The sequence below is a fragment of the Ovis canadensis genome, chromosome 4 (assembly GCF_042477335.2).
Source record: "Ovis canadensis isolate MfBH-ARS-UI-01 breed Bighorn chromosome 4, ARS-UI_OviCan_v2, whole genome shotgun sequence".
NCBI classification, from domain to species: domain Eukaryota; kingdom Metazoa; phylum Chordata; class Mammalia; order Artiodactyla; family Bovidae; genus Ovis; species Ovis canadensis.
In genome coordinates, this window is record NC_091248.1 from 19,971,205 (window position 1) to 19,992,057 (window position 20,853).

A 20,853-nucleotide genomic window follows, 5' to 3' on the forward strand; every position below is an offset into this window, starting at 1 on the left:
CCACTGCGGTCAGCCCCCGCCTCTGTGCCCCACCCCTGGCTGCCTATCGCTGCACATGACATCAAGCACTGCTCTAAGAATAGCTGGGGAACAAGAGTCATATTGCCCACGACTTCCACTCACCCTCCAACCCGCAAGTACCCCACGCCCAGCACAGCTTGGACAGGAGGCGCTCACCTGCCGAAGTGAACTGATGCCCTGGCAGCGACAGCGAATGCATTTGATCACGCATGATCCCACCTTGTCTTGTACCCGCCCCCAAGCCCATCTTCCTCCTCCGACCTGGAGGGAGTCTGCAGCAGACGGCAGGTCTGCACGGCGATTCTCTCAAGACCAGCGTGGGCTTCACAGCATGGGGCAGACAGAGTATTCGCTGCATTTATTAGTTCTATCACCACAGAGTAAGCGTTTGAAAATGTACAAAAGGATACTCTATTCCTCCAGTGGCACGCCCCTTGTTCACAGCAAAACAGAAATAATTTAACATCATCATAGAGGCAGATTGGAAATACAACTGCATTTTCTCATTTACAGTCCTGTACAAGTATCTGCCAGAATGGCAGCCGCACATCTAAAGCTGCATTAGGTAGATACACATAAATTGAACCCTGAACAGTCACCACAGACAACGTTGTAAAAAAGTGTATTAGAAAGTATTGGAGACAAGATTGCATATTCATTTCTGGTCACACTTGTTCACAGTGAATGCTACGGCACCAACAGCATATGTGCTTTTTTTCCCTTTAATTTCTGATGTGTGTATATCTTAAATAAGTCTAATTTTGGTTTCTTTTAAAGTAAAAAAAAAAAAAAACAAAACACTCAACTGAGGGAGAGATCTGGATTCTGACTAGCGCTGCCCCTTCATTATTGCTGGAACATAAGTGCACGAGAGAAATAGATTTACTTCCCAACTCTACAGAATGGTCTACAGAAGTCCATGGCATCTTGCTTTTGTTTTGGCAAGAAGATGATGCTAAGAAAGTCCCACTGAAAACAAAACAAGGAAAGGCACAAAAATAGAAAAAAAAAAAAAAAAGAACTCACATTGCATTGAGAGATAGCTGTCTTTCTTGATGAAGAGTCTGAGATCTCCTTTTTGGTTGATTCTGAACTGGAAGTGAATCGTGCTGGTATCTGAAATGCTAGGTGCTGGGACATGCCCTTGGGTGACAAAGCGATAGTAACGCGATTCTTTGTAATCTCTTCTACAAGGACAAGCCCATGCTCTAAGATACGTGATGCAGGAAGACCTGGGTGAGGAGTCGGGTCCAGGTGTTCTGAGTGGAGGGGAGCTGGGTGACCGGGATGGGCCAGAATGCCAAACAGGGACTTCTCATGATCAACGGAACCCACCTGCTCCTGGTGCCCCTCCTTTGGTTGATATTTATTTTCAACAAAAGGCGAGTGCGTGAAACCTAGTGCCTCCACAGTGGGCCCCGAGACACACACTCACATCATCAGTAGCTGAACAAACCACAGAGTGAAACGGGGTAAGGTCATGCAAAATGCTACTTTTACCAGCTAGAAGGAAAACGTCAACAGCTTTGGGTACAGAACATGGCCACCTTTCAAGCATACTTTCATTCCTTGTTGGCATTAATGAAACCTTACTTTAAATACAATAGTTTCAGAGAAAAATGGTGTTACATTAGAAAACCACAACAAAAGGTCTGTAAATAAGGTTATATTGGCTACAAAAGGTGGAGAGAGGGAGGGGAAAGTCCTGGGGAAAACAACTCCTCAGCCACTATTTACAGTGGTGGGTTGAGGTCCATCTGAAGCCACAGGGGAAAAGATCATTCTGTCCAGCCAATGGACCCCATGGAACAGATGCGGCAGGTGAAACTGGCCTGCAAACTGGACGTATGAGCAGTCTCTCACCCTGAATATGCATCCAGAGGGATAAGGTGGGTCTTTCTTTATAACTTCATGTTGAACGAATGCTGTCCACAGCCCAGAGTTGCCCTCTGCCCCTCACCCAATGCCTCGGTGTGTCACTGACCAAGCTACTACAACTTTCTCTATTTCCAGGTTCAAAACATCACACAGTTCCGCAAGCAAAGAATCCCATGACTCAAGGATGCTAGGCTGCCACCCTTTCCACAAAACTCAAGTGCACTTGGGAAGGTAAGCTTCTGAAGACTGAAGGTGGGATAGTCCATTGAGAGAATTAAAATGAATCCAAAGGAGCAGGAGTCACACTCGAGACTGCTGACTGGGGACGTTCATGGCAGGGCTTTCATCTCTGGAAGGCTTCCAGACCCTTGATTGGTTTGCAATTCAATTAGAGCAGTGGTTCTCCACTAGGGACACCTTTTTCTTCCCAGGGACATTTCCGGTTGTCAACTGGGGGGTCCTACTGGCATTTATTGGGTAAGTGACCAGTGAAGTGATAGTCACTCAGTGGACTGTAGCCCACCAGGCTCCTCTGTCCATGGGATTCTCCAGGCAAGAACACTGGAGTGGGTTGCCGTTTCCTCCTCCAGGGGATCTTCCCAACCCAGGGGTTGACCTCATGCTGTTAAATAGCCTAGGATGCCTGGGGAAATCCCCTGCAACCCAGCATCCAGCCCCAAATGTCAAGAGTGCTGAGCCCAGGATCTCTGGAATTGGCTGAAATGCAGAGATGCTTGTGCACAATTTTTGCTGTTTCCTTATGGTCACCTTGGACATTTTTGGTGATGAAAAATACTGGAAACATTTGCAACTGTATGCCCTTCCTGCCAGGTGGTTGAGACGGATGTCCTCAGTGACAGCATGAACCTATCCTATTGCTTTCCAGGTTAGGATTGGAACCGTGGACGTCTCTGTGGGCCTTTGAGGGCATGAGCGGTCTTCACTTCCAGGACCGCCTCCCTCTGTCCAGCTGGACCTTGAGGTCTGGTGATGAGATGATCCTGGACACTCCTCCAGTCAGACAGGTGCATCCTGCCTAGGTGGACACAAGGGTGCAGCTCTGTCCTTGGGGGAAAGCGTGTCAGATGGTTTGAAAGTGTGGTTTCAAACAAACAGGTGCTGTGTGTAAGCAGCAGCCTCTGGACTTCCCCTGCTAAACTTCCCTGACCTGAAAATGGTCATTCTGAATCCTTCAATGGATATTAAGATGAGAACACTATACACAGAAGGCAGGGAAAGAAATATACCCACAATAAGAAACCCTTGCTTGGAACTACAAACACAACATTGAATGAAGTTTAGGACAGACTTTCTGTGGGAAAATAGGCTTCTGGTCACAGGTGGAAATGGGCAGGAAGGAGTACAGAGCCAGACACGAGTGTGGAATTTAGAATAAAGGTTTGGTTTCTGAAGGATTTTATCATCTGAACATTTCAAAAGGAATCAACGTCTAAATTTCAGGGCTGGTGTTAACAATGTTGTGATAGACTCTGGGGGCCCTTAGGAGATGAGAGAGCAGAGAACAGTGGGCCCAGGTGCCCCACGGAAATAGAGTTCATTCCATGGGACAACAGGCCTCTGGAGGCTTCTGGGCTGGGCAACGTCATGACAAAGTTTGGACAGGGAGAATGAATCCAAAAGGCTCTGCAAGCCCTCCCCTCCCTCTGCCCAATAGTCACTTATCCCGGCAGTGTGCAGAATTTGACTTAGAATAATTTCTTCGTTTGGAACCTGTGGCCTGTCGGTGCTGGATGCATGCAGTTTCCGGCCCTGCAAAGAGGGCATTTCACCCCAGGGTCACGGTCACGGCCACAGCGCAGGGGCTGTGCGCCCGGCTGCCAGGACCCTGCAAACCCCATCTGGTGCGCAAAACCACGCTCAGCACGGAACCAGCTCATTCCTTCCCGGGCTTCCGCCTGTTACTATAAAATTCTTTCCGAACATGACCTATCACTTGGAGGCCGGCGATTTCTAGGAAGCAACAGGGGAGGGGATTTCAGCCTGCGGTCTACAGAATCAGAATCGTCTAGTAAGAGAGCATTCCGGGGGCTCCAAATGGAACTCCACATCTAACAAGAAGAACGTCCTGTTCTCAAAAGCAAATCAACCAACTCAGAACAAAATGAAGCTCCACCTAGAGGACAAAGCACAGCGGTCCAGTTCAGCCCCGCTGCCCGCCAGGGGCGCGTGCAGGGCGCGGGTGCTCTTCCGGCGGGCTCGCACAGTCCGGGTTTAGCTCATGTGGAAGCGGTGCTCCCCGCGCGTGATGTGGGATGAGAACTCGTAGCGGTCCTGGCTTTGGTAGCCGCACATGTTGCACTCGAAGGGGTCTCGGAAGCCGTGGCAGCCCATGTGGATGGTGTACATGACGTGGTCCAGGAAGAGCACGCGGCAGTGTTCGCACCTGTACACCTTGAGGGCTTCCCCGCTCGTGCTGATCACGCGCAGCGCGTCCGGGGGGCCCTCGGAGGCCGCGCGCAGCACCTCGTAGGCGGCGTGCTCCTCCTTGATGGACAGGCCGTTGCGCGCGTGGGGGGTGATGTGGTTGGTCAGGTAGATGAGGCCGCCCCGCTGCTCCTCCGTGTTGCTCTCGGTGTCCGTGGAGTCTTGGCAGCTGTTGCTCGGGGACGCCTCGCGCTCCGAGGACGCGGACTTGGCCTTCGAGAGCAGCAGCAGGTTCTCCACGGCACCGTCCTGGGCTGAGTGGTTGGAGCGCGCGGGGCCCTCGGCGTGCGGCTTGTGGAGCTGGTACATGGGGCTGAGCACCGGGACCACGTCGGAGCTGCCTGGGGGTGTCTGCACCAGGGGGCGCAGGGACTCGGCCCCCAGGTAGCTGATGGCGTTGTTGATGGCCTGGTCCATCACGTGTGTCTGCATCATCTCGTTCTCCTTCTCGTAGCTGGCGCTGCCGTCGTAGGGCAGTTCCGACAGGCACTTGTCCCCTGTGGGAAGCGGATGACAGTCAGAGAGGCCCAGGTTACCTCTGTGCCTGGCAGCAACAGCTGACAGTTACACCCCTGGGGGCGACGACCTGGGGCAGACACACCATGCGGACATCAGCAAAATGGGCAAGGCTGACACGTCTCTGCCCGCCCTGTACCTGGCATGGCACCCTGTCCGGGGGCGGGGGGTGGGGGTGGCATTTATACCAATTTGTCTACACAAATCAGTAAAGGAGCAGGTGAACCAAGGATGGTGTGCCAGTTTAAGCAGCATATATCCAAACACTAAACCAATACTTGTATTTACTCTGGGTGTTAGTAAACATTTTGAGTGTGCTGAGTGTGCCAATCACTTCAGTTGTGTTCGAGTCTTTGCGACCCTATGGACTATAGACCACCAGCCTCCTCTGTCCATGGGATTCTCCAGACAAGAATACTGGAGTGGGTTGCGATGCCCTCCTCCAGGGGGTCTTCCTAACCCAGGGATTGAACCCATTTCTCTTATGTCTCCTGCATTGACAGGCAGGTTCTTTACCACTAGCACCACCTGGAAGCTCTATATTTAATTTAAAATTAATATTGAAATGATATGTTTTCATATAGAGTTCTAAGTAACTCACAATGGCTGGTTAACATCACTAATTTATTTAATTCAAGCAATTATATGATTATAACAATGTGTGATAGGTCATATATTTTAAGTTCATAACTATAATACTCTAGAATAAAGCTTAATCAAAAATACAGACACTTTATATTCTGCATAGTGAAATGGTATCAGTCTTGTCAACAACAAAAAGCTGGCTCTGACTTGCGTGAGAGTGAAAAGCACCATCAGATATACCAGCCTCCACATCTTCCTTGGCCTCTTAATTCCATGCCTGCGTCTCAGTTCTTAGCAGCAAGGAGCCTGTGCAGCGGTCATTTGGTGAAAAGTTGGTAGAAAGTTGAGAGCAGCCGGAGCAAGCTCCAGGGGTGACATTTACTTGTTCCTTCAAACAATTACTGAGCAGGAATGATTCAAGAAATTACTGTCAAGGACTTGTCAGCGAGTTTGGCCTCAAGAAGCCTAAGGTCTAATATCACGGTTGGTAGGAGGCAGTGAGATCGCTTCCCCTGGAAAGGGGAAATTTGAGAAAAGATTTGACTTCTTGTAATTAGCTTTTGAGTACAAGTTTTCATAAAGAAATAAAATGACTGTCCTTGAAGATAACACCTTCTTGATGTACAGATTCTAAGCTCAGTAGGAAACCTTGGCTTAACTAGCAAATTCGCGAGTGAGCTGTCTGCCTCACTGTTAAGGTCTATTGATCCACTTTACTCCCAGTGATGGCTAGTTAATAAGTCATGGGCGGAGGGGCATTCAGAGGCAGGTATGAGCTGTTTACGTCTCAACCCTCCTTCTCTTTCCTTCTCTCAACACATGTCCACCGAGTGTCCACCCTGGACCAGACAGGAAGGACAGAATGGCCAACAAGTAGCATCCTTCACAGCCCACAGAGGAGACAGAGATTAGTGCAGGGTCATATAGGGCGCATCCCTGTCTGGGAAGTTCTGGGAAGGAAAAGGAAGGTTTGCTGTGGGGACTTAATTCTGCTTTCTAGTATGATGAGGCATATTTCTGGACGGTTGATGTCACAGATTTTTAAACGATTATTAATAAGTCTGAGAACTATGGAGTAGTTCATCCTTCAGCTGCTAAGCACCAGCTGCAGACCGTGATATGTGTCCCACACAGGGAGCAGCAAGAAGAAACTAAGGGGAGAGGGAGCTAGGAGACCCAGGGAAGACTATATTAAAGGAAGCTGGCAGGCTTGGAAGGAAGAAGGGCCCTTCTCCATCACGTGTGTGCATGTGTGCTAAGTTGCTTCAGTTGAGTCCAACTCTGTGCAACCTTATGTCCTTGGAGCCCGTCAGGCTCCTCTGTCCATGGGATTCTCCAGGCGAGAATACTGGAGTGGGTTGCCACTTCCTCCTCCAGGGGGGATCTTCCCAAACCAGGGGTAGAACCTCTTATGTCTCCTGCACTGGCAGTTGGGTTCTTTACCACTCACACCACCTGGGCAGCCCTACTGGCGGAAGGCAGAAGTGAGGATGCCTCTGGCCGCCCAGGGGCCCAGGTTATGGCTGACGGTGGCTGGCGAGACGGATCGTGGTGGAGACCCCACACCTCCCACACTGACGCCTGACGTCATGGCCTGCAGCCAGTTCCAGCAACAGGAGGGTAAACTGCTCCAGAGTTCCCAGGCTTACTAACAGTCCTTCATGAATCTGAGGCCACTGATAGCTATCCAGAAGTATGCCGCATCGGACTAGAAAGCATCCTGAGGTCCTGCTTCTTGCTTTGTTGGCGTGTGTATCACACAGCGGCCTGGCTCCCTTTCATCTCAGTCTGCTGGTAGTCAGGAGTGGCACACGCCCTGACCGCGGTACCACGTGACCCTTACATGACGCACAGATACTTGTCCATGGCCAGACACACCCTCTGCAGAGCCAGGATATATTGGAATCTCTATGGAAGTTCGGTGGCAGTGATCACAGAGGTGGTGTTTCTCCCCATTAAGGTAACTGAACAGCAATACAGAAGCCATGTGATTTTTTCCCCCATTTTTGTATTAAGGTGATAAATGTCTAGTTACATTAACCCCAGAGGAAAATGAGTCTCTTTTGCCTGGTCTATCCCTCCATTAAAGCCTGGCAGGGTGGGGAAGGGAGTGGGCTTCACGACAATTCTGATACATATAAAGTGCTTATAGCTCCACCCAAAATGGTGCTTTCCCACTAATGATCCCGTTTCTCCCAGAGTCATCATTCTGTGCTTTCCTGAGCAACTGTTCTTTAAAACTGGGTATCAACAATAAAAGGATGTAGGGGGAAGACCCACGTGGCATATTAAAACCACCCACAGAATTTCTCTTCCCTGAATATTCCACAGAGTGAGAAAATCCCACAACATTCACTTGGGCAGAATGCTAAAGAAAGGTACATAGCCTAAGGAAATACACATTTATAAAAATCAAGGAAAGAAAATTCTGGCATGAGATACGTGGCTAAGCTTGACAGCTGATTTTACTTATAAAACCTTAAGTATGAAGCAACAAAATCCTTAGCAGTTTCCCTAACATCCTCATATCCATAGAGAATCAATTCAAATAGCTATCTTTGTTCACTTCTGATCAAAAAGCCGTTGAAACCTCTCCTAATGAGACCAGGCGACACTGGACGGGCGAGTGCTGAGGTTGATTCGCTAGGTGAGAGATGAGAGTTAAGTCCTCAATGCTGTGGACTGGGAGGACACACCCCAAGGGCCAGGGCACCCTCTGGCAGCTAGAAAGACTCCCCAACCAGGTACAGTGATGAACTGGTTTAGGGCATTTAACCAAATCTCAGAATGAGGGAGAGGGCAGAGAGGAAGTGTTTTAACAAAGACTGCACTTTGCCTTCCTTGAACTCCTCCAACCTCATCCCTGGTATTCCTTCAGCACTGAGAAAAGCTGAGCTCGCTCAGAAACAAACAAGCAAACAAACAAAAAGCCACATCTCAGGTACAATGGGGAGAACAGCAAACATCAGCCAAGCTCTATCAGCCCAAGTCAAATAAGCAAGATGAAAAGAAAAGGTCATGGTTACTGTGAATGTGTTTTCTAGCAAGACAAGGGAAGAAAGGAAGTAAAACATAGAACAATAAGCCCATCCTCAGAAAAAGCCCAATTCAAGGAAGAGAAGAATGTCTCGTAACTGCTTTGTGACATGAATTCAATTAAAAAGATACTGAAACATGATGGGCTAGAACAACACAATAAGATGAAAAAGGAGATGTTAGATCTCAGGAAACAAAATGAGGTCCAAACAGTGTTATTTACAGATAATACAGGGATTAGAAATAGCAAGCAATAGAAAATAAACTCCTGAAAATGGAATCACTGATCGAGAGGAAAAACACAAGATAGTAACAGTGAATAAATGTGAAAAGGGCAAAAAAAAAAAAAATCAACTTAGAGAAATGCTAACAGATATGGAAGACAAACTCCCCAATAAAAGGATGACTGGTATCTCTGAACAGAGATCATAACAAATGGAACAAAATACATATTCATATAAAAGAGAATTTCCAAGAAATAAAAGAGAAAAGAAGGAAATCCCCAGATTAAAATGTCAGGAAATTTTTATTCAGAATGCAAAACACCAAGACACAACCTAGTTGTATTCAACTTTTAGGTTAAAGAAAAAACTCTTCAGGTACTCAGACAGAAAATGGGACTCTTGCCTTCAGTCATGATGGCAAAATCTAGAAAGTTCTAGACTGGGGGAACAAAGACAGTGACCAACCTCGCTCATCACAACGTTCTTCAAGAAGAAAGGCAGCAAGCAGACCTCCTCAAACACAGAAACGTACATGGAAACAACACCTGCAGAAGCTTCTTGAAAGCAGCTGCTTGTATGCAAAGCCCAATCAATTAAGAGAGCGTTCAAAATAAATAGAAAGAGTAGTAAGGGTCTCCCCCAGTGGCTCAGTGGGGAAGAATCTGCCTGCCTTACAGGAGACACAGGAGATGCAGGTTTGATCCCCGGGTTGGGAAAATCCCCTAGAGAAGGAAACAGCAACTCCCTCCAGGATTCTTGCCTGGAGAATCCCACGGACAGAGGAGCTTGGCAGGCTACAGTCCACGGGGTTGCAAAGAGCTGGGCATGACTCAATGACCAAGCATGATAGGAAGAGGGCAGGGTCTGAGCCTCTCTTGAATGAAAACTTGGAGCTCTTTCAACCCCACCACTACTGGGCCAGCTTGTACAGTAACAGCTGGGTTCCTGCACACTCTTTCTGAAATCATATAAGAAGATAAAATCAGCTTCTAGAGGTAAAGAGAGGTCTTAGAGGTCCATTTCCTTTTTGATTTTTGGCATGGAGAAACCATGACGAGGGAGGAGGGGTTGATGAAAACCCCATCAAGTTGATGTGAGGGCAAGAGGCATTATTTTAGAAATAAACTGCCAGGCACCAAACTCGGGGAAACATCTACCAGCCTGCACTGCTGGTTCTGAGCCCCTCTTTCCAATCTCCACTCCGGCATCCTCTAGCTCGGTCCCCAACCCCACTTCTCCTGTGTGGTCCACCTCTTCCCAGGGACTTCTTTTAACCTTAGTTTTGTTTGATCAGAGAGAGGGGTTCTGTTTTTTTTTTTTTTTAATTCTTTATATATATATATATTTTCAAACAAAAACTATCTAAATCTCACTACAACACCTAAACTGTGCTCTCACTGGAGGTAGCTACGGCAGTTTCACCGATGGTAATTTGGTCTGAAGTCTCCATCAGCCACAGGGGCTGAAACACCCATTCACAAAGCCCTTGCCATCCTGTGGTTCAGCTGGTAAAGAATCCACCTGCAATGCAGAAGACCTGGGTTTGATTCCTGGGTTAGGAAGATCCCCTGGAGAAGGGAAAGGCTACCCACTCCAGTATCCTGGCCTGGAGGATTCCATGCACAATGCAGTCCATGGGGTCGCAAAGAGTCGGACATGCCTGAGTGACTGTTTTGGGGGCGCCCTCCAGTTTTCTGATCTGAAGAGGGAAGTGGTACCCCGCTCCCCAGGGCCCATGACGGTCCAACCATCCTCAGACACACTTGCTGCTCCATCTCCCCCGGTTACGGGGGCCCCCATCCCCCTTCCATCACACACGGCCTCCTGGGAGGGGTGAGGGGCCCTGTTCTCACTCCCACCTGGTGCTGCTTGAAATCCCACCCCTAGAAGTCAGTGCTCTGAGTCACCTTACCCCCTTTCTGCACAGGAAGTGAGCGGCCTCCCCATTTCTCACAGTCTAAAGGCTCACACTCCTGTGGGTGACTCTCCACACTCTTGTCTGCAGCCGGTGCTTTGAAAAGTGTTTTTTAACTGATTCCTTCCTCCCGTCACCCCTCCCAACTCCAGGCCTATGAAAAACCTCTACTTAAAACGTGATCAAAATGGAGCCTTTTCTTCAGTGTTGGAGAGAGGCTGGAACCCAAGAACCTGGCCTCCCCTTGGGTCCTGTCCCCTCCTGCAGGCCAGCACCCACCCCAGGCCTGACTACTGACCCCATTCTAGCACCATCCTCTCTCCTAACACACATTCCCCAGGTTTCCATGGGGCATCATTCAGAAAGTCCTTCAAAATGGACAGACCAAACGCAGACTGTCAATTCCCAGAACCTGTCAATGGCACATGTGTCCCTGAGTCCCCATGACTTGCGGTTTCCATCACCCGTGTGGCCCACCTTCCTCTTTCACCAGCCTCTGCCCCATATCTTCCTCTTTCCAGGCCACCAAGGCCCCACGTTCTCCCATTTCCAATCAATTTTTGGCACCAGAGGTCTCTATTTTCCAAGAGGTGACTCCAGTTAAAGACATGCCAGTGCTCTCTTCTGCCTGCTGGGTTAAGGCTGTATTTCTCACCTTGGCATTCGAAGGCCATTCACCTGTGACCAGAGCTGCCTGGGGCTTTGCCACTCAGGGGATTCCCTGAGGGGCCGTGACTCATCCTGGAATCTGCTTCTCAAGCCTTTCACATGTGCCCCTCAAGTCCCCAACCAGCATCACCACTGCTCTGTATTTGTTCTGATCTGCCTAGAATCCGCCTCCATTCTTCCACCGAGAAAAATGTGGAGAAATCCTCTTCCTATCTCAAGGTCACTGTCAACTTCACAAGCTTTTACTGATCTGGATGTTCCCTGGACGTGACCCTCCCCTCCCCCATCCTCTTTCCATATTATCTTCATAATGCCATCTTCACACTGAGGGTGTTAAATGTTCTCACATCCTGGTGTTACTCTATGTTCATAAAACCCTGTGTGTGTGTGCTTAGCCACCCAGTCGTGTCTGACTCTTCCTGACCCCATGGACTGCAGCCCACCAGGCTCTTCTGTCCATGGGATTTTCCAGGCAAGAGTAATGGAGTGGGTTGCCATGCCCTCCTCAAGGGGATCTTCCCTACTCAGGGATCAAACCCAGGTTTCCAGCATTGCAAGCAGATTCTTTACTGTCTGAGTCACGAGAGAAGCCCATAACAGCCTGTGAAATATGTAAAGGATGGAGCTTGGGCTGCAGAGGAGAGTCGTTTCGTTTCGCAAGGTGATAGCTCACACCTGGCTGTGAGCTCACACCCTCAGGCTGAGTCCCAGCCCAGTGCCTCTCTACCCTCCCACCTGCCCAGGTGTTACCCTAGTCACACGTCTAGTGCCAGGGCTGGATGACAGGGCTGTGGGTGTGCCCACCGTCTACACTGGAGGAAAGGGGTACCCCACCCTGACAGCACCGCACAGATGCTGAGCAGTGAAAACGGCAATCGAGGCTGAGGCTACTCCTTGCTGTTCAGCTCGCGGGCCAGTTGCCCTGAGGTTCTGCCCTTTTAGACTTTGAAGTAGCCCCCGTGGGGAGTATTATGAACTTTGGGCAAAGGAGCCACTGAGGCTCAGCAAGGCTGCTGGGGCTGGGGGTCTGGGCGGTGTGCCCTCTGCCCTGGGCTCACTGATCAGCCATCCCTGATAGCCACAGGGCAGACCTCATCAGGTGCCCCAGACCTTGCAAAACCACCTCGAAGAACAGCTCCTGGGAGAAGATCTGGTAGTTTTAAGAAGCCTATCGGAAAACCATTCCAAGAGACTTGAGAAACGTTAAGCTTGCTAAATTTTGCTTTTTTTTTTTTTTGAAAAAACGAGATATGTTTCCTTTCTTTTTCCCTCAACTAATCACCATCTAAAGCACCCACATGGTTGTTCTTTTAAGAGACAGGAAACGTTTAACTCTTACCAACAAATTTCTGAGGCATAGAGCTCTTACGTTTGGCGACGTTACTTGCTAGTCTGTCCAGCACAAGGGAGCGGTCTGATCCCATCTTGCACAGATCTTCTGCCATTTCACTGTGATTAGTTTCTTCTTTAATGACTAAAGTCAAAGACAGTTAGAGAGACCAGTTTAGAAACGCTTATAGTCAAAGGATTTGGTCTCGTCATCCAGCGTTAAACCTGACATGTGCTAAGTGCCTACAAGAGCCAGGACCTTTGAGGAGATTATTTCTAATCTTCCCAGCAACCCTGCCAGCCAGAGGAGGATCAGAGCTGATGACACCTGCCTCATTCCCTAAGATCAGGGAACAAGCACCACCACTCTCCCCAGAAACTGGACTGTGATTTTACAATTGTGTCCCATTGACAAGTGCTCTTAATGTTTCAAATACTCCCCTGTACGCTCATTCAGTCACTCCTGATAACAGCCCTCTTGAGAATGAAAGAAGTCTCAGCAAAAATGATCTAAGGGTCTGACTCTGTCACACTGAACAGAGATGTAGGAGAAACGTGGTCACGAGAATGCTGCAGCCAACCCTGGCAAGAGAGGGAAAGAACTCGGGAGTTCCTGGGCCCTGAACACAGCAACCTGGAAGGTCAAAGAACAAGCACTGTAGGAAAGCTGGAAACCGTGGCGATGAGAGGTGATCTAGGGAGTACTTCTAGCTGATCTTTGCTTGGCTATGCCATCCCTTTCTTTCCATAGCTGAAGATACAGCTATATATTCCGCATAGCCTCTCTAGTTTTAGTTGGACTTTTGGAAGGATAAATTTTTCATCTTCTTGCAATTTCTCCTAATATACAAGAAGCTAAAAATCTAAACTGACTTCTTTCCTAATGGTTAATCAATTCTTCCCAAACCAAATCTGTAGAGTTCATTGAAATCCCGCTACTCTGTGTGTCTTCCTTTCTTAGATAGGACATGCTGATTGATCACAGGGTCTCTGGAAGGTTTATCCATTTCTATTATTGATTTATCTCTCTATTCTTCAAAGAGGTCCAGCTGACAGCAATGTTTTAATATATGGACATTACTTTTCTTTTTTAAAAATGTCAATTCCTCTTTTATTTTATATTATTCCAACAAGATTGACAAATTGACAAAATTTGACACCAATGTTGTGCTGAAAACATCCATGACCCCAGAAGACACACGTGCAGCATCCAGGCCTTTCTCCCTTGTGGTTCCCCTGTGTTTCTGGCCCCAGCACAGCTGGTGAGGCCAGAAGCAATTCTGAGCATTTCTAAGCATTTTTTTCTTTAGCTCTCCTTTTTTTTTTGTGTGTGTGTGGTTCCATGAAGCCTAATGGGATCTTAGTTCTCTGACCAGGGATCGAATCTGTGCCCCCTTCACTGGTAGTTCAGAGTCTTAACCCCTGGACTGCCAGGAAAATCCCTGTTTCTAAATTTTATGTTTTCATTGCTTCACAATCAATGCCACGTTGAAAATATATATTCCATATCAGCGATTACCACTGGTAACTGTGACTCTTTAGCCTTGGAAATGTGGGTTTCTTGTTAAATAGGTAAACATAATAGCTCACATCCTGATTTACAGGGGGGAGGTGGGTATGAATAAAACCCATAGAAGTCAATTGCACTGGTTGTCTTCTTGATCAAGCTGACACGCTTCCTGATGTGCCCATCCTTTTCTGCAAACGCGGACTCTGTGGCCTGCCCAGGGTGCCTACAGCACCTTGAGCTGGGTTTCCTTCCTGCCAGCCCATGGGGCCTCCTGAGACCCTCAGAACCACCACAGTGAGGGACCACAAGTCCAGAGCTCCTAGACCACTGATATATTTCTCTCTAAGCTTCTGACGCAATCTATGCACCTAAAGGCTCAAGAGAAACTTATGTTTTCTATAAAGACATTAGGAAATTATAGCAGATGACCCGAAAGCTTCTTCCTAAATAAAATCATATTCAGAAAAATTAAATCTTGGCCATGTCTCATAAACTAGGCTTTGTTTTCATCTAAGCCCAAAGAATGGCTGCAACCTAAGGTGGACTGGAGGGGTTCAAGCCTATTTCAGGGCCCATGTGCATGCTTGTGAGGCCTGGTCCTAGGAGGTGTGGGAGGGATGCACATGAGAAATGCACAGAAAGTATACGTTAACCGGCCCCAGCCCAGTGAGGCCCTCACCCACTGCCTGCCTGCGCCTTGATGCAGCCTTGAAGGGTCTTCTTCAAAGGGCTTTTATGGATCCTCCACCAGCATGAACTTCACACGAGAAGCCTCGTCTCCTGAGAACAGGACTAAAAGCCACTGTGTGGAATTCCAAACCGTCTGACCCCTAAAGGGAACCAGTTCGCATCTTAGGACTAAATGAATTCTGACCATAGGGTACTATGTAATATATATATCCCTGACGTCAAGGTGTGTTGACACAGACACAGGGACTCCAGCTCCAGGGAGTCCCTAACGCGTGCATTCAGGTGAGGGCATGACACAGATCTCTGCTCAGAGCCTTTCCCTGAGGTCGGTCAGGCAGGAACTGCCTGACTTCCACCCAAGAGACAAGCCTAAGAGGCATTTGGAAACAGAGTCAGAAAAGAAGCTTGCATCCAGGTCTCGGTGAAGGAGAGGCTCCCCGAAGCCCACTGGACGTTAGGGCTTGTCTGTTTAGTCATGAAAACAGTGGAGGCAACCTGTGAGCTCTGCTGGGCCTCTGGATCATCTTGCTATCCCAATTCCATGTGTGCAGTTTTGGAGGGAAATTCAGATTACTATCTCAGTAGAGTCCCCTGGACTGCAAGATCAAACCAGTCCATCCTAAAGGAAATCAGTCCTGAATATTCACTGGAAGGACTGATGCTGAAGCTGAAGCTCCAATACTTTGGCCACCTGATGCGAAGAGCTGACTCGTTGGAAAAGACCCTGATGCTGGGAAAGATTGAAGGCAGGAGGAGAAGAGGATGACAGAGGATGAGACGGTTGGATGGTATCACCAACTCGATGGACATGAGTTTGAGCAAGCTCTGGGAGTTGGTGATGGACACAGAAGACTTGTGTGCTTCAGTCCATGGAGTTTAAAAGAGTCTGAGATGACTGAGTGGCTGAACTGAACTGATCTTCAGTAGGATTTGGCATGGTATATAATATGTCCTCAGGAAATATTTGTTGAGTAGATAAATGACTTATTTAATCATTCATTAAAAGCACTGACTTCCATACCCATTTTTTTTTAACAGAAAAACATAATACCAAGTATTTACATTTTATTTTAAAGGACTATAATCATCTTCTCATCCCTTAATCTCCTACTTGAGGGTTTGGCCACAAATTGATAAATTATTATTATTATTATTAATACCTACTTTCCTCTCTTCCACTAAGCTACAATGCCTTTATGTTCTAGAAATAGACCTTAGACTTTCAAGGAAGCTAAAAGATAACTTGATGCAATCTCCCCATTTTACAGGTGAGAAGATTAAGGCCCAGACTGACCCCAGATCAGTGGGGGAAATGGTACTAGGACCAGAGAACCCTACTCCTTGATGCCAAGACTACTCAATTTTTAGGACTTTATTCTGACACTGACTACTCTTTCCACTGATCTCAGCTGCCATTAGTAATCTGAGCATTACTGAATTCACTTAATAGCACTGAAGCACACTTAAAAACGGGGCTTCCCTTTCAGTCGGTAAAGCATCTGCCAGCAATGCAGGAGGCCTGGGTTTGATCCCTGGGTCGGGAAGACCCCCTGGAGAAGGAAATGGCAACCCACTCCGGTATTCCTGCCTGGAGAATCCCGTGGACAGAGGAGCCTGGCAGGCTACAGTCCATAGGATCGCAAGAATCGGACATGACTTAGCAACGAAAACCACCACCCCACTTAAAAACAGGATAGTAAGCCTCATGTTACATGTATCTAATTCCAATAACAAAATAAAGTAAATGTTAACATTTAAAACTAATAACCTGAGAGTCCCCTGGTGGATTTTTCTTTATGAGCCATTTATGAAAGTCGGAAAGCTGAATGCGGCTTGATAAAATCTCAACTATTCATTTAACATCTACTCCTCCGTCTGGTGCTAGTGGTGAAGAACTTGCCTGCCAGTGCAGGAGATGTAAGAGAGGAGGATTCAATCCCTGGGTTGGCAAGATGCCCTGGAGGAGGGCATGGCAACCCACCTCAGTACTGCTGCCTAGAGAATCCCATGGACAGAGGAGCCTGGTGGGCTACAGTCCATAGGGTCGCAGAGAGTCAGACACAACTGAAGTGACTTAACACGTACGCACACCTCCATCCAACGAGGATTTTTCCAGCAGTCATGCTAAATGAGCAGTGTTTTGAAAGAGGTGAACTTGAGCTGATCTATCCATAAATCTCATGTCTTAGAAAATCAGAAAGGTGCTTTTGACAATACAGCTGACCCCTTGAGTAAATTCAGCCCTTTCCATACTCTCTCTGTTAACACCTTTCACTTCAGCTTGTCTCAGATCAGAGCCAAACATCTTGAAATGTAACAGATACACAGCAAAGCCTTAGAGCATAGGAGGGAAAAAAGAAGCTTCCCTTGAATCCTGTGACAGGTGCAGGACCACAGACAGTCAGGGCCTTTCAATTACCCCATGTCCCAGGCTGGTGCCGACACCGATGAATGAAAACATGGCCTGAACACTCTTATTTGATCCACTTCATGAAAAAAAAATCATTTTTATAGCCAGATTTCACATCTTATTTTGATGACTAAGCACAAAGAAGCAATCTATACTCCCAGGTTGAAAAAAACAAAAACCACCGAAAAAAAAAAAAAAAAAAAACACCAGAAAAGTAAAAACCTGAGACTTTCAAGGGTTGCTATGATCTTAGAAGCTGATGCAGATTTTGAGAGGGAGGGGTTTCACGAGCACGTGCTCCCTGGTGAGAGGAAGTCTGGGAGGGCTGGGGAGCAGGAGGCAGTCCTCGTGAGGCTTTAGTGGCCAGAGACGCCGCTCCGCTCCATCCCCGCTGGGGCGGCTCCAGGCCCGGCCGAGGCGGGCGGGGCAGCGCGGCAGGCAGCCTGTGCCCTCGGTGCTTACCTGGGTACAGCGTGCCTGGGAGGCCCATGCTTTGCAAGTAGTTGTGGCAGCGCTCTTTGTGTTCCTCTAAAGAGCTTCGCTGTTTATAGCTTCGGCCACAATATCCACATTTGTGAGGTTTACCAACTGCAGGAGACACAATGGAGTTCGAGACCCCGATTAAATAGCGGCCGCACGTGTCGTGGGAAGGCATGCAATATACTTCTCATCAAAAGGGCAAAAAACCAAAAAAAAAAAAAAAAACAAAGCACAACCCCTCTATTCTTGAGAGCTAAAAGTATTATGGACTCAGTTAAGATGACTGAATTTAAAAGTGTGAGTGATCAGGGGTTTCCTGATTGTACCAAGAACTCCTGCCACCTTTTTTTTCATTTTAACTTGTTCACTGTCCAGCCTACCAAATTCTCTCCTACTTAAACCATGAAGTCTGTCTTTTAACTAAAGAAAACAAACCACTGCAGTGTGATACCGGGGATGCCCAACACCAAGGCAGAGATGTGCGGAAGAGGTACACGCGTTGGCAGGATAATATACACACTCAGCTCCAAAGTCAGCCTCTTGTCCACTTCTACACCATGGGCCAGGCCTGGCATGACATTGGCGCCGGATTTAATGCAACCGAAGTGAATTCAACTCCCAAATTAGTGTTAAACTAATAATCTGAGGTCTGGAAGAAACCACAGTGAATAACCAGCCTTCAGTGAAATGAGCATTCTGTTCCCAAAATGTATTTTCTGGTTCTAACTTGGGAAAGCTCTATTTTCTCCCCCAAAGACCCTTAGAATAGCATGGCTTCTCTTAAACAGAGCAGCCCTGTCCAACAGAATTCACTGTGAGGAAGGAAGTCCTCTCCCCCTGAGCTGTCCAATGCAGCAGCCACGGGCCATGTGTGAACACTGATCAAAGTATGGTCTGTGCCACTAAGAACGGAAATTTGAACTCTAATTTTAAGTAATTAAAAAGTAAATCCCACCTATGGTGTGTGGCTACTGTATTGAGCAGTATACTTCTAGACACAGTTTAGTTTTTTCTGAATTTTATTGAGTGATATTTTAGGAAAAGACTAGCACAAATTCATATCATACCTACACGTAAAGATTATAATACATAGCATTTTAGGAGATGAAATGGATAAAGGATATTCTATTAATTTCCATTCTAAAGCCAGAATCTTCTTCTGCTTTCCTGCTCATACTGTTGGATTTCACATATTTGAGAGTATTATGTCAAAATCTATGCCATTCACATAGGAACGTTTGGTGGAATGGCTTAACCAAAGCTTGTATTGGTTAAATCTCTTACTTAGGTTGAACAGAAGCTACAGTTTAAGAAAACCAGGATGAAAAACAAAATTTGACTTCTGGAACATTTACTAGTGGGGAAAAAGAATAATTCTTTATCTGGAGAAAGTGCTGTATCCCTAACATCAGAGAAACAACACTGAAATAGACAATGTTGCTTAAAACTGCACTTTTTGTTGAGTACGCCCTTTAGAAACTAACAGAATAAAATAACTCACTCCATGTCCTTTCCTGGAAACACTGTAACTTCAGCAAATTCCTGTACATGTGGTCTGAACACCCATTTCTGTCTGAAAACCCATTTCTGTCAGAGTATATGACTGACTTTAACTCTGGAACATACTTCAGTTCTTGGAAGCAACTAAACTACAGTATATCTTAAAGTATAGCCCACTATTTTGTAGGAAGGAAGGTCACTAGCCAAGCTTGCAACTTCCAAAGAAAGCAGAGAAGGGAGGGGGACCCTCCCCCACCATTCCAGACCACCCTCTTATTAGTATGGGACAAGTCCTATAGCCAGAATCTCAGACCGACACCAGTTTCCAGGGAAAGTTACCAAGTTGGTGGCAGTTTTTAGGGGAATGGGAGTGCAGCCACTTCACCATGGAATAGAACACAACCACACTTAGGTTTGTAGACAAAGGCTGAAGTCTTCATTTTGTTCCTACGAAATCATTTTGTAGAACCTAAATCACTGTTGTTTTCTTTCTTCCCCCAGGAGCTGTGTGTCAGCGGCATTTCTGATGGGAAAATCACCAGCAGCCCTGGATCAACGATGGTTCTCTCCCTATAATTTCATCTCCTCGCTCATCAGTGAATCCTTAATGGAAATAAACTGTCCAAAGCCTACGACTCTCTATATTGTTAGCCATACTTGGAGCAGGACACTATCATGCCACAAATGAGATAAGCAGGAATGGAGCCAGAAGAACCTAAAACATGGCCCTGGATGTTTCTAATTTCACCACACGACTGGTACACAGGAGAGATTTCTGTTGGAAATCAGAGTGACCTGGGACGACAATGGTAGGTGTCAAGCTAAGACTGAGTCTTTGTTTTTCTGCCAAAGGAGTGCTGTGTATCCTACCAGCTCCAGGGCAGCATCACTACCAACTGTGATGGTATCGGCTTGACGCTGCCCGAAGGGTACTGGTGAAGTGGCTCCGTCCCAGACTTCCTGGTGGGCTCTGTACACAGACGGTGTAACTGTCGCATCTGAAGCCTATAGGGACCCTGTAAACCTTCACCTCTCAGGGGACAACACACGCACTCCTTATTATCCACGTGGCAAGCATCCAGGAATGCTCACTGCCACGGTGTCATCATTCCACTTTGGGGAAATGCCGTCTTCCTGTTCCCTGCAGCAAAGTCCTCCCAGCCCTCAGCAGGGCCCTGGCCCAGGGTCACCCACTGATCTCCTGCTGTGGGAGGAGCCACTGGCTTCAAGTGGCTCCTTTCTCAGGAGATTTTAGGACGCTCGCCCACACCACACCATCCCGGATTTCTAAGAGCACCTAGGAGCCTCCTCTACGCTGACGGTCAGGAAGGAGGTCAGAACAAGGGGAGATGGCTGGGCTGAGCACTTGAGAACCAGGCTGGCAGCCTGCCCCCTGCAACTGTCCGCATGGCCTCCCGATGAGCCCCTTCGGGAGGACATCCCCACCATACTCATAAAGGCCCCCAGCCCCCTTTCTAGGACCACTCACAGAGCCACACACTCACTGGGAACTTTTCCAAAGGTGAGCCCAGAAACCTCTCCCTGGAGACCCGCTGTGTCCTCTGGGTGCCCCTGCCATCCCTTCACATGCATCGTGGCACCTGGTGCACACGGGGGCTCTGCTGTCTCTTCCCTGGGGAGCTCA

General features: G+C 47.6%; 1 protein-coding gene across 41 annotated transcripts in view; it reads right to left on the minus strand.

The window, feature by feature from the left end:
- Positions 1-364: 364 nt before the first annotated feature.
- Positions 365-20,853, minus strand: part of IKZF1 (IKAROS family zinc finger 1) — a 98,629-nt gene continuing 78,140 nt past the window's right edge. For 10 of the 41 annotated variants that reach the window (XM_069586595.1, XM_069586585.1, XM_069586565.1 and 7 more), the window contains 3 exons: positions 17,691-17,816; positions 12,629-12,763; positions 365-4,841 (listed from right to left, as the gene is read on the minus strand). In XM_069586595.1, the coding sequence (XP_069442696.1) occupies positions 4,132-4,841; positions 12,629-12,763; positions 17,691-17,816 (971 nt within the window). In that variant the 3' untranslated portion in view covers positions 365-4,131. Of the gene's footprint in view, positions 4,842-10,019; positions 12,764-17,690; positions 17,817-20,853 lie in introns of those variants that run through there. The other 31 variants (XM_069586587.1, XM_069586567.1, XM_069586563.1 and 28 more) reach the window with 6 other exon arrangements.